The 13670-nt window shown below is 35.2% G+C and overlaps 2 protein-coding genes across 3 annotated transcripts; one reads left to right on the top strand and one right to left on the bottom strand.

Annotated features, from left to right (window-relative positions):
- Window positions 1-1518: 1518 nt before the first annotated feature.
- LOC132279647 (agamous-like MADS-box protein AP3) lies at window positions 1519-6562 on the bottom strand. 2 transcript variants are annotated; one of them, XM_059781673.1, is made up of 7 exons: window positions 6119-6562; window positions 5946-6012; window positions 5785-5846; window positions 5543-5642; window positions 2261-2302; window positions 2084-2128; window positions 1519-1952 (listed from the first exon to the last, which is right to left on the bottom strand). In XM_059781673.1, the coding sequence occupies exons 1-7, from the start codon at window positions 6304-6306 to the stop codon at window positions 1770-1772; spliced, it is 687 nt and encodes a 228-aa protein (XP_059637656.1). In that variant the 5' UTR covers window positions 6307-6562; the 3' UTR covers window positions 1519-1769. The 2 variants fall into 2 exon arrangements, with proteins under 2 accessions (XP_059637656.1, XP_059637657.1); XM_059781674.1 differs by having other exon boundaries at window positions 1519-1876.
- A 265-nt stretch (window positions 6563-6827) lies between these two features.
- LOC132277833 (ankyrin repeat-containing protein At5g02620-like) lies at window positions 6828-11178 on the top strand. The gene is made up of 4 exons (XM_059779674.1): window positions 6828-6892; window positions 8773-9131; window positions 9260-9294; window positions 10645-11178. The coding sequence occupies exons 1-4, from the start codon at window positions 6828-6830 to the stop codon at window positions 11176-11178; spliced, it is 993 nt and encodes a 330-aa protein (XP_059635657.1).
- The last annotated feature ends 2492 nt before the right edge of the window (window positions 11179-13670 follow it).

Below are 13670 nucleotides of genomic sequence, written 5' to 3'. Positions count from 1 at the left end.
AATTAAGGGAAGAGTTTTTTTTTTTTTTTTTTGTAGCATAATTGAGTAATAAAAATAAAAAAATAGATTTAGTAATTCACTTCAATTATTTAATACAATATATATATATATATATATATATATATATATATAAACTTGTGGGTCGATCTTACAAGTAACTATGCGACAATAGTTAAATTAAACACTTCAAGAAAGAGATATTAGTCTCATCAAGAAAAATGGAGAATCGGAACTTTTGCACTCTTTTCACCTCTCTTATCAAATAATCTGGCAAAAGAGTCTTTATTGACACTATTTATTAAAAATCCGCACAAAATATCGAACGATTTTACTTCCGTGTGGGAATAAGAATATTGTGGGACTGAAGGGTAAGGAGGAACAATCTCCTACTATGAAAATGGTTTCTCTAACATCTTCAATAATAGTGTACCTTGGATGAGTTGTTTGGCTACAGTATTAATGTTGCCCACTACCTGGCTATGTTTGAAAGAAACAAGTTAATAAACTGTGTATTTGCATTGGTTGTCAAATTAATTCAAAGTTGATAGTCTAACGTAGAACTATAGGAGGATGCATGTTCTAGAATTGAAAATGTCCCCAGTCCAGACAATGTTGTGGGGTTCCCTCCGTGAGTAGTTGGGGCAGCCAACTTTAACGGACCTGTTTGGTTGACTGAAAACTCTACAAAAACCTGTTTGTTTAACTGTTTTTTAAATTCGTCATTTGAAAATTTCAAATAATGAAACACAACTTGTCTTATAAAAACTTGCTTTTTGTAGAGTATAAAAATATTAAGGAATTTAATTCACGTAACTTATTAGAAGAGTTGAATCGGTTCAGCTAGTTCAACTTTGTTATCTTACGTAGTGCAATTTACTGGCCAACTTGAACCGGTTCAAGTGGCCCTGAAACAGTTCAACTTTGATGATAGACAAAGTCCAAATTTACGATTCTAGTTGAACCGGTTCAATGTTAGTAGCCAACGTAGAAAACCCAATCAACAAATTTGAATCTCTGAAAACCTTCACGTGATCAGACTTCACAAAACCACAATACGAACGAACCTTGAACAGGGATAAAATCTTTGTTTGGGTGAAAAATGTCTTCTTCGAATTTCTTTGTATCGATGCAAAACCAAGCATACGTGTTAATTTAGAACTTCACAAACATTTTGTTCGGCTACATGAAATTGAAATTGCAAAAAAACAACTCACAAAATCAAACTAATGCTATGATCGGTTGCATGGAATTGAAATTAGTAGAATTGGAAAACACAACTTAGAAAATTGAACCAAAATTTTCAAAAATTCAACCAATTCCAAGGCTTCAATTCTATACAGCCGAACACATTTTCAAAATTTCTTCACTTCCACTAATTGCAATTCCAAAACTCCAATTCCATACAACCGAACACAGCCAAAGTTGTGTCATAAAAATGCTTTGGTATGTTTAATTATTTTTTGTATGGTCAACAAGTAAACAAAATAATTGGACATACAACAAGTACACAAAATAATCTGTCTAAACACAGAAGATTAAATTATAGAGGCAATCAAACAAGTATTGAACATGAAATTCGGTTGAATATATGAAAACGAAGGTAGTTAAAAAAAAAAAAAATACAAACAGCTAGTAGAGTAAAAGATAAACTGTGATGGATAGATAAAAACTAGCGCACACTTGTGAGATAACTAGTTCAGTTATACTTCTAAATAACACATATAATTAAGGGTTGAATGTTTGGCTACAGTAATTAACCTCTTCAGGTGCTATTCAAGCAGGGCAAATGTGGTGAGATCTGATCCTGCTCCAACATGAACACCACCAAGCTGCATGTTTGGCTGCAGACGTAAAGCTAATATGCTAGCGGCTCCACCTGTGAATCCAAGAACAGAATCGTAATCCCCTCCATTATCAACTAATCCATAGTGTGGATCCTCCCCTTTTGTCTCCTATATCAATCAAAACTACTCCATTTAAAATTTGAACTGATATGGTCTTCTATTTCTGATTCCTATGTACAGTTTCGATACTATTGAATGCAATGAAAGGAAAAATAAAGTAAAAAGTGCAGTATGCTTACGAATTCATGGAGGAGGTTTCTGTGTATTTCTTCCACATTCCTTACCTGTAACCAAGTAAGAAGAAGGGAAGATTATCACTTATCAAAAAAAACAAAGAGGGAAAATTATCAAGAACTGCAATGAGAGAGTAAACCAACAAATGAAATGAACAATTATGCATTTTCAAATTAACTAACCTTCTTCTTGTAAGTTTCGATCTGATTACCGATAACTTTATACTGTCATTCATCAGAAAAATCGAGGTTGTTAGCATAAAATGTATAGAAAAGGTCATAACAATTAATAGAAGCCAAGCTAATCACAGGAGGATTAGATATAAAATGTACAGAAGGCCAAGTAGAAAAACCAAATATATGCATATATATAAAGGAATGGTATAATTTCTTTTGATTGGGCTTAGTTTTCCTTTAGTCAACTTCATTTTTTTGAAACCTTACGACTTTGACTCCATCAAATAGTAAATATGGGTCCATAACACTATTTCCTAATAATCCCTACAAATTTCCCAAGTATATCAACATGCTCTTTTATTTTACGAAATTGTCCTTACTAGTATCCCTTTATAAAATTAGCATGCACTGATCTCTCTCTCACGATTGAAAAACCTGCCCATTTCTTTATCCACTCATTCTCTCACGGTCAACACTACAACTTCTCTCTCTTTTTTGTTGTCCCATTTTATCTCTCATGGTATATATACCTAATAAATGTACATTACAAAGTAAAGAAAAAACAATAAATTAATTTAAGCATATAGAATGAAAAAAAATGTATCAAATATACCAAGAAAATGCACAAGGACTGAAAAAGGCAAAATGACTTTTTTACCATCTTCCGAAGTGCAGTCGAATATATATATAAATCTTTTATTGAGTATAAGGTCACTTCAAAGGGAACTTTTTCAATTTTATTTGTGTTTGTGAGTGTGTTCTTGTCCATTTCTTCAATTAAACTTAATTATTGATTTATTTTTCCTTCCTTTTTGGGTTTTCCACTAATCATGATTTTGCCATCACTTACAAAATCTAGCTTACCTTTTAACTCAATATAGTTTTTATATTGTAGATAAAAGGGTTTAAATAGTTAAATAAACAAGTGAGATATATAAAGAGTTTTTCTTTCACTAAAAACAAACTATATTCCACAAAACATGTTTTAATCCAAATCTCAGAACAAAATGAGTAAAGAAATGCAGTAATGCCCAGAAGAGATTCTATAGACTATGAGGCCCAAGAAAGCTGCAAAGTAGTGGTGAATAGATCTTGGGCCGCTCCCGTGATTGGGCTGCTTAGTTCACTTGGGCTTTTTGTTTAAATCCAATAGGCAAAAAGATGCTCAAGTTATTTTGGGCCTTTGATCTTTTGGCCTTGGGCCAGTCCCATTTTTTTTTTTTGTAAATTTTTAATATTATTAATATACAATTGCTTAAACTTTAGAGGAAAAAAAAAGAAAGAAGTTCGCAAAGAAGGAGAAGATGGAGAAGATTGGCGTGGACTAGATGAATCTATATACAGAATGTGCTAAAATAAAAAATTAAAAAATCTGGTGTTAAAAAAATTCTCCTACATTTTTCAAATTGAGCAAATGAGGACATTTTCTCAATTTGAAGGTTGAAATACCTAAAATGCCCTTAACACAAAATTAAAAATAATAATCATAAACACTTTTATGCACAAATTTTATTAAGGGTATTTTTGAATTTTTAGAAGAAAAAAAATTGGTCAAAATTGATGACCAGAAGCAATTTACTATAAAATTTCAAATTATAGGAATTTATATGCACATAATAAATGGTAGGGGTGTTTCTTGCACATTTTTTATATAGTAGGATTTTTTTTTTCCCCCCACTTTACCCATTTTTAAATTTAAATTGAGGGCGCTAAAACCCATGCTATGATTCGTTTGATTGGTATGAATTTTTAAAAGATGCAATTTTTTTTTTTAGTGAGTATTAGCTTATTTTGGAATATTTGTAGCCATCTCTTTTCATACAAACCTATTTATTATCTTTGGACTTAATTAATCCATTTGACAGAATTCTTTGTTCTTAGTTTTGTGACTAGCATATACGTGGCAAAGTATACCCAAACCCAAAAATTCATCCAAATCTGCCCAATAATTATTGGGTATTGGGTGACTAGTTTAGTTGAATGAATTATTAATGGATAAATCATTAATAGGTAATATATTTAATAGGTTGGTAGTGGGTTAAGAGTGGGTACCCACTTAACCCACCACACGTGATATTTTTCAAAATCAAATTACTTTGTGTTTCATTCTCTCTCTCTCCTCTCGTCTTCCTGTTATACTGTTTTGTTCTCTTATTTCTATTTATTTTACTCACTTACTTATCAAAAAAAAAAAAAATTTGCCCCTTTTTAAAATAACAAAATTATTATTATTATTATTATTATTATTAGTTGTTTTTTTTAAAGTACAAGGTTTTGATTTCAGTTTTTCAATTTAATATGATAATCAATGAAATCTTATTTGAGAGAAAAAAAAAAATGAACCTTTATTTGTCATTTTAAATTTGCTTTTTATCACAGGTTTTTTCCTGTGGTGTTTTGACCCGCGCATTTATGACCCACCATTGACAGATTGAGAATGGACTAATGATCCATTCACACTCAATTCATTCATACCCAACTCAAAACCCGCCCAAACATACCCAATGGCCACCCCTACTAGCATATACCCCCTCCCAGTGTAGAAAATATCGACATTAAATGGTGGTCTTTTAATACCATATAAATTCCAAGGGTTCTATAGTCCAATAATATTTTCATACATTTTAAGGTAAAAGGTTTATTTTAATTATGATAATCAAACTCGATCTGTATCCTTATATGCCAGAAGGGAACGAAAAGAAAAAGAAGCATCCAGGGGAGGGAGTAGCATTTTCCTATTTTTTATTTGGTTCAATAAAAAGAAATCAAAATAAAATAATATACATATGCATAAAAAAAATTTGAAGAAATTATTAGATAATTACAGAACAATTAACACTTCGTGGTCAACTTCGATTCAGACTATCATTAAGAAAAGTGAACCCATAAGAGTGTAATAATAAAAAATACTCCATATATATATACCACCAAGTGATAAATGGTTCAAGAATCATTTACTATATTAGCCTTTTAAAAGGATATCAAACTAATAAATAAAAGACCAAAAAATCTAATTTCGTGACTCTCTCAAATGATTCAATTGGAGATCATAAGGATTGTATTTTGTGAATAATTATCAATAATATTCTTCGTAAAACAACTGTCTCGGTTTTAAGATGTAATTTCAATCCGCTTAAATTTCATAAAAAAGAAAAAAATAATTGTTAGAAAAATAAACCAAGCCAAAAAGTAAATAAATAAATAAAAGCTCAAGTGTTAGAAAGACAAAAGAGGGGTAAAAAAAAAAAAAACGCATTAGGTAGCGTATGTCTGATAAAGAAAATGAACCTTTCGATCACGAATGATCTTCAGAGAAATTTCCATATCTTCCTGAAGACGAAGCAAGTCCTCATAGCTCAGATCGTTCAAACTTTCACCCGTCCTTTGCCTAGCAAACCATTACAGGTCCAACCAAATTCATCAAAATACCAACAACACACACAAAACACACCAAATTAAAACTTAATTCATAAAATTGCAACAAAATAACAGAGCAAATTATACGCAACAACTACTCCAATAAATCCCACCTAATTTCCTTCCGCAATTTCCTATTAATGTCTTTCAGTTTCTTCAGGTTCTCTTGCATTCTCTGCAAATCATCATGATTCAACACATACGTAAGCATAACTCAACTATATATATATATATAAACACACAAATACTTGGATAGAAACAGAGAGAAATTAACCTCATAGTGTGAGCTCCACAGATCGATCCCCAAAGTCTTCTGGTACTGATCGAACAGTTGCTTCGTTCTGATTAAATACATAACAAAAAACGCTAGGATTAATTCTAGAGAGAGAAAGCAAGAGTATATATATATAGCGAGAGAGAGAAAGGGGAATTTTTATATATATATACGTGGTGGAAGGACTGATGAACTCATGGAGTTTGCCGGTGCTGGAGAACATGATGATAGAGACCTTCGCATCGCAAAGAACGGTGAGCTCATTCGCCTTCTTGAACAGACCGTTTCGTCTCTTCGAATACGTCACCTGCCTGTTCGTCGAGTTCTCGATCCTCTTGATCTGAATCTTCCCGCGAGCCATTTTCTCTCCCTAGCTTCCTCGATCTCAATTTCTCTTTCTTCTTCGATCTCCGATGGATTTCCTTGATGGGGAAGAAGATAAGGAGGAAGGGAAAGGAAGAGAAAGGGAAATTCATCCTAAAAATGGAATAATTTCCAAATGCATGAAAAAGTATGCTTTGATCATGGAGTTTTAAGAATGAGTCGCACTTATCATCAGTCAGCCCAACCCCCAAAGCTTTTCCATTGATGGCCCCAAACAACCACTTCGCGTCTATTTTCCGTCAACAAACAAACTTCTTTCTCTTCTACCATGGTTTGTTTTTTCTTTGAGAGACTCGTAAACTAAGTGACGTCATTCTTTTTAACCGGCGTCGCTCGGCACATTCTTTTTACTCACACTTTTGGCATGTGCTTTCTTACCTTTTTATCACTTAATTTTATCCCGCTACTTATTAAAATCTCTTAATTACGTTAAAATAAATTTGAAATTACGTTAAGATAGCCCATTAGGCAACAAAGCCTAATTAATCAAAAGGCAGCATGGTTGCAAAACTTACCATACGAATTTCAATTCAGTGCAACTCGGATGGGGAGAGAGGCCTCAGGTGGGTGTGGCGGTGGTCATACAGAGTAGATTGATGGGTTGTACTGAATTATACTCCGTAATTTAATGAAATGAAAATATTACTAATCACTCAACCCAGGGCCGGCCCTGGGCCTAGGCGGCCCAGCTTGAAGCCTAGGGCCTCCAAATTTGGGGGGCATCAAATTTTGGCTCAAAACAAAAGTTGATCCTACAGAAAAAAATGCTGATACAGAAATAAAAAAATGTTGGCCCATAAAAACACAAAAGTTTATTCCTTTCTTTTTTCTCCTACGCACTTTAGACAAAGCCTTAAATTTCTATTCTATTTATTAAATAAGGGTTGAAGCATGTGTGGATGAGTTTCTTGCATTTTAAGAAGAAGAAAACCGAATTCTGATGTAGCCAATTCACTTGCTTCCAATTTATTCATTCTCCTAATCAGTTAATTAATTTAGATGATTTTTATTTTTATTTTTATTTTTTAAAATGGTTGCATAGTATAGCATTTTCAAACCAATATATATATATATTAAGTCACTTACGATTTTAAGGGTTAGTAATAGTAAGATAAATTATCATGGAGTACGGTCCAAAGATGTTCAGATGTAGGATAGAATTTCAATCAATTTGATATTCCGTTTTTGACCCGGAGTTTTTTTTTTTTTTTTTTTTGGGTGTAAACCATCAATTGAGCAAAATCCACTATTTTACCCAGTGAGCCATGTCATTTTTCCGCAAAAAACATATTGACTCCAAAATCATATTTTGTCAGTCTTGTAAAAGTCTGTCAAATATTTTATGATTTTTGTTAGAGGTTTAAACCAAGTCAAATTATTCATTATATTTATGGTTCCTTAATAAATATTTATAACTTCCGCTCCGGCATGTTCTTTGCTGAAACAGTATACACTACAAATTTCTGGTTTTCAAAAAAAAAATTCAGTCACAAAATTAAGCTAAAAAGGCGTTATAACAACCACAGCAGCTCCTCAAGTCTTTGTAATTTGAACAAGTATTTTTTGTAACATTTTTATGACGGACATTTTACATGTTGATGAGCCCTCACCCATCCATTCATGTGCTCCATTATATTAAGCCATGATTCCTTAATTTTCATTAAAATACAATCGCCTGAATATTACCAAATACAATCACTTAATTATACAAGTAGTTGTAACAACCATATTATCCAATTAAGGTCAACTTAGGGGGAAAAAAAAAAAAAAATTAAAGTCAACTCAACAGTATCCTTGGACAAAGCAGCTTGACTAAATCCCAAGCCCACCAGCAAAACTAGTCACAAATAGCTGGCCATGCTGGCACGGATTAAGACATTTATTATAAGTAATTAAGATCATATTATTTTAAAAAATACGTGACAGTTGAGCACACTAAATTTATTTTAATTATTAATTTCAATAGTCGAATAGTTACATCTGTTCAGATTGATAACTTTAAAAATTAAAAATATTGCTGCTCTATGAATAGGAGTACTTACTCTAAATTCTGTATTTTAGTTTTTTTCTAGTTTTTCTCTTTAATTTCTCTCAAGTCCGTGCAATCTATCAAGTCTAGTGGTATTTATTTATATCTAAAGTAGAAGGTTAAAGTCAACCGGGCAAGTGTATAAATAGTTAAATACACAATCACAAGTAGCTAACTGCAGGGACAAACTCGATGGATCCAGTCATATATACAAGGCTGCTGTAGAGGGAAATACTGATGTCCTGATCACACAAAATACTGATCAACTTGAAGTCCAAGTGACCCCCCAAAAGAACACAGTCCTCCATGTCGCGGCCAAACGCATTGTGTGAAAGTGATCTTAGACAAGTGTGGCCAATCACTGCTTTGTTCGGTGAATAACAAAGGTGACACTTCACTTCATATTTCGTCCAGGAATGGATATGCAGATGTAGTACGGGAACTTATTGACTATGCAAAAAAAGACACGGATGTTGAAAGGGGGACTAGAACCACCAAGGAGATGCCGAGGATGAGAAATGTGGAGGGTGACACGGCGTTGCACGAGGCTGTGCGAAATGAAAACAATCTTGATGTGGTTGAGATTTTGACAACAGAAGACTCCGAGTTTGAATATCTACCCAATAATGTCGACGACACTCCCCTTTTTCTCGCGGTAGAGAGAGGTAAATCAAATATTGTGTCCAAATTGTTGGAGAATTGTATATTATCAACTTACAGTGGACTAAATGGAAGAACAGTTTTACACGCAGCAACAATTTATCGTCACCAAGGTAATCACGAAATATATCTTTCCTCATTATCTATTTAAATTTTGATGTATATAATACTATCACATCTATAATTTAAAAAAAATTAATAATGTTTTGCTCGATAGTCTCCGTTTTAAATTAATTTGCAGGTAAGCATTCACGTTTTGTCATGCCAACTCCAAAGGTAAAAAAATTAATCAATAACAAAAATTAAAAAAAAAAAAAAAATTTGAGTGCTACTATTTTACAAAGGAACAATTAATGCCTAAAATGTTTTACTGTTATATAATCCTTTGGTTTTTAATTCATAGAATTTGTTATATAACGTTGTATTTCAGAATGCGTAAAAATTTTATAAAGCTGGAAGCCCACACTAACCAAGGAAGCAGATGTATAAAATTTTGTGTGGGCACTGGGCACCCGGCGCACAGCTCTCTTATCATTCAGACATCATAAAGTAGAGTATGGTAGTATTTAAAGATATTTATCAACTTTTTATTCATGTAAATTACTGTTGAAGTGTATTTGATCCGGTATATAAAGAAAAATTAGACAAAAAAAAAAATACAAAATAGAGCGGGTCGGCTCAGGCAATTGTGTGACCTTTCCAACCATATATGGTCCAGTGCAGGCCAACAACATTACTTATAAATAAATAAATAATGCATGATAGTTATACCTGTCAATTGATTAGTTTTTGATCCGAGTCCGATTCGATCAGGGACAGACCTAAAGTAATCCCTCCGAAATAATTTTTTTTTTACTAATAGACAACTATTTTTTCCTTTTTCTATTACATACCCTTAAAATATTGCTATTGAACCCTTGAAATTATTAAAAAAATTCATTCTTGCCCCCCTAGTTCGTCCCTGGATCCGCTTATTTGAATATCAATTGAAAAAAAAAATCCGATAATCAGTTACCTTAACAAATCGGATATAAATTATAAGTAATCTGATACGATAATAATCCGATTAAAATTATACATATACATATGTTTATTATTACATTACAACATAGTACGTACTATATATATAAAAATTATTTACCACTCTTTTCATTTGGTTGCATAGTTATATAAATAATAATTCAGTTCTGTTCCATCATGATAGATTGTGTTCTACATACTAACGTGTCCCAATAAGAGGAGTATTATATCCATTTTTTTAGGATTAAACCCGACAGATCTATTTTTTTTTCCTCTCTTTACTCCATTTGTGAATCAAATTATTATTGTGTGCCGTTACTTTTTTTTTTTTTTAGAGGAACCCTTCGTTTATCCGTATTTGTTGTCAATTAGATTAGTATTATGTCGTTGTTGCTATTTTAGAGGACTCTTTATTTATCTGTATTTGTTGTCTGCTATAGAATGGCTAATTTGGCGGCAAAGCGAAATCAATGAAAGCCAGTTGCTCTTTCAAACAATTTATATATATTCTCTCTCCCACACACACACACGGAGGCATTGCCCCCAAATTCCGGCATTAAATATCGCTGCTATTTTTGAACTGATTATCAAAGAACAAAAATGCAGGAACCAGAAAGTTACCGAAACAAATTCAAAGTACACAAAAAAGACGAAGCTCCGAAGACAGAAAACAATATAAACCAAGAAATCACAAAACTTGCGGACACGGCATTGATAGTGGCTGCACTTATTGCAACGATAACATTTACAGCTGGTTTCACGGTGCCAGGTGGATTCGAAAGTAACAATGGAGTAAACAAAGGCATGGCAGTATTAGCGAGACGGGCAGCTTTCATAGCATTTGCTGTGACCGATACTATTGCTATGGTCTTATCCATTATTGCTGTATTTCTCCTCTTAATTTCATCCACTTATATTCTTAATGATTATGAGAACGAGAATAAGCGTATGCAGCGCCAATCCTTTGCTTTTCTGCTCATTGTAGCTGCCATGGGAGCAATGGTGGTTGCATTCATGACTGGTTTTTATGCTACATTGGAACCTTCATTAGGCCTTGCAATCACTATATGCCTCATTTGTAGCGTCTTCTTTCCTATTTCTTTCATTGTATTTGGAAAGAGATTTCAAGGATTTTTTTAAATTGTAGTGGAACTCAAATTATTTACCCCAAAATGGTTTTATTGAATTTGTAACTGTCTCTCCCACACATAAGCATATGGAGCCATTGCCCCAGATTTTGGCATTCAACTAGAAATATATATATATATATATGTAGCCCAAAATATTGTCACTAAAAAACTAATTATACACATACTGACGCTTTTACTCATATATCTATATCTATTCTATACTATTCTGTGGAGGGAAAAAAACTCCCTCCAATAAAAAACGCACACGTCACCACTACCCATATCTATAGGCCAAGGACATATAAGGCCCATCATGCTCAAGCCCAAGTTGAGGGTATTTACAGCCCAAGACCATTCCATCAAGGCCGACTCAAGAAGCCATCAGCCCAGCTTGTCGTCAGCCCAGATATGAGTATTTAACATCCGGCCTGTTACCCAAGCCCAGCCGGATCAAAATATATTCAGCCCAAGAATGCACAAATCCTACCATTTGAAGAATTTACCGTAGAAGGAAAATTCGGATAGGAAGTTCTGTACAAGGCAAGTTCTATGTATGGAAAATTCAACAATGGAAAGAACTCTATTAGAAAAGTATGGTTATATAGAAAGAATTGGAGGGCAAGCAACGCGAGTCCTACCATAATTTTGCAATCTTTTGTATATAAATAGAGGCTAAGACCTCCAATAAAGGATCAAGCAATTCCACACTTCTCTACACATTGTTCTTATTTATTTTTATTGTTTTTGAGTGAGTTGTTTTATTTTTCTCAGTCATTATTGGTTGAGCGAAATTTTGCACCTACACTTTGGCGCCGTCTGTGGGAACCGTATAGAAATATACTCCCACTTGTTCTTCAAAATAAATCCTTTAATCGTGTCTGGAATGTCAAACGTAGAGTCAGTAATGAATCAACAGATAGAATTGATGCAAAAGATGCGAGAAGAGTTCTTGCACCAATTTGAGACACTCCGGCAAGCAAACGATACGAGTGTCGCCCAGATAGCTACGCTTCAGCAGCAGTCTCATACGCTGCACATGGCCATGGCCAGGCTAACGCCACAACCACCACCAGGCGATGCTGCGGCACCACCTCCCACCCGGAATTTACCTCCGGTTCACGAGCCTCCAGCCAACGAGACACCACTCAACGGGGCTCGACCTAGTGAGGTTCAGCAAAAGCAAGGGACGAGGTCCGAGGCGGTTGCTTCTGATAATCTCCCGCATCGCACTCAGGACGAACAGGCCGAGTCCAGCCATAGGCTTACGGTATGGTCCAATGGCGTTCCGGATGGCGCACGTGTATAAGATGCCTTCGACGAAAAGAAGCTCTTGAGAGTCCAGACACCAGCCGAGATGGCTAGAGAGCACAAGAATTCCTTGGTCAAGACCCCCTTTACTGACGAGGTGTACCTTGTGGAGAGGCCGAAGAAGTTCACTATGCCATCCTTCACCCAGTTCGATGGGGCAGGAGACCCCTCTCGGCATCTTGATCATTATGAGCAAAAGATGGCACTGGACGATCATAACGATCCGTGGATGTGTAAAGTTTTTCCTACCAGTTTAACCGGAGCAGCGTTAGAATGGTTCAGGAATAGGCCACACAAGTCTATCCCTGACTATGAGACCTTGTGCATCATGTTCTTAGCCCAGTATTGCGGAAATAAGAAGCAGAAGAAAAGTATCGCCAGCCTTTTCACCATAAGGCAAAGGAAGGGAGAAACTTTGCAAGATTTTTTATCCAGGTTTAACATGGAGGCCTCGGAGATAGCAGATTGCCATCCTGCCACGGCAATCGAAACGTTTAAGTTGGCGATGATCCAGGGAACCAAGTTTCACACATCCTTAGTCAAATATTCCCCCCCGGATATGCAGACTTTGAACGCTAGGGCACAAATCTACATCCGGTTGGAGGAAAACGTAGCCCACCGTGCACAGCACGCTACCCTCGTCACGGTGAAAAACAAGTCTCGAGAGAAAGCTGCAAGCACAAGGATGCAGAAGGTCCCTCATACCGCCACACAAGTCACCCAAGCGTCTGAGAAAAGGCGAAGGACAGAGGACAGGCTTACCCCTCTCCGTACTACCTTGGCGCGCCTATTCCAAGAGAATAAGACGAGGTTCGCAACTCCTCAGCCCATGAAGCAACCCTTGGAGCAGAGGGACAAAAGCAAACATTGTGCCTACCATAGAGATTATGGGCATACCACCAATGACTGCAGGTCCCTACAGCGACAAGTAGAAAGCATGATAGCGAGAGGAGAATTGGTGGAGTATCTCGCCACAAAGGAGCACGTAAGACCTCGGGAGGTTAACCCTCGACGGGTAGAGAGCGGTCAAGTAAAGGTTATCCATGCCATACACGGAAGGTCAGAGGATGATGAAGAATCTGAAGAGTTGTACAGATCCAGGCTGCGAGAGGCTCATAAGTTACGCAGGTTGTCTTCGGTAAACACAGTTGCACCAGGCAGCATCAACATTGGATTCGGTAACAATGACCTTTC

This window comes from Cornus florida, unplaced genomic scaffold (genome assembly GCF_030987335.1).
Source record: "Cornus florida cultivar Cherokee Brave unplaced genomic scaffold, ASM3098733v1 CherokeeBrave_3.0.0_Hap2_Chr10, whole genome shotgun sequence".
Taxonomy (NCBI): domain Eukaryota; kingdom Viridiplantae; phylum Streptophyta; class Magnoliopsida; order Cornales; family Cornaceae; genus Cornus; species Cornus florida.
The sequence above is the reverse complement of the archived record's forward strand: the minus strand, read 5'-3'. Positions and strand labels throughout refer to the sequence as shown.

Bases quoted from the DNA above. Each gene is read 5' to 3' on its own strand.
- LOC132277833 (XM_059779674.1), top strand. From the start codon at position 6,828: ATGGTTGCAAAACTTACCATACGAATTTCAATTCAGTGCAACTCGGAT. The intron at 6,893-8,772 runs GTGGGTGTGGCG...TATTTCGTCCAG, and splicing joins GATGGGGAGAGAGGCCTCAG to GAATGGATATGCAGATGTAG. The intron at 9,132-9,259 runs GTAATCACGAAA...ATTAATTTGCAG, and splicing joins AACAATTTATCGTCACCAAG to GTAAGCATTCACGTTTTGTC.
- LOC132279647 (XM_059781673.1), bottom strand. From the start codon at position 6,306: ATGGCTCGCGGGAAGATTCAGATCAAGAGGATCGAGAACTCGACGAAC. The intron at 5,643-5,784 runs GTGGGATTTATT...ATGGTTTGCTAG, and splicing joins AAATTGCGGAAGGAAATTAG to GCAAAGGACGGGTGAAAGTT. The intron at 2,129-2,260 runs GTTAGTTAATTT...ACTTGGTTACAG, and splicing joins TCGAAACTTACAAGAAGAAG to GTAAGGAATGTGGAAGAAAT.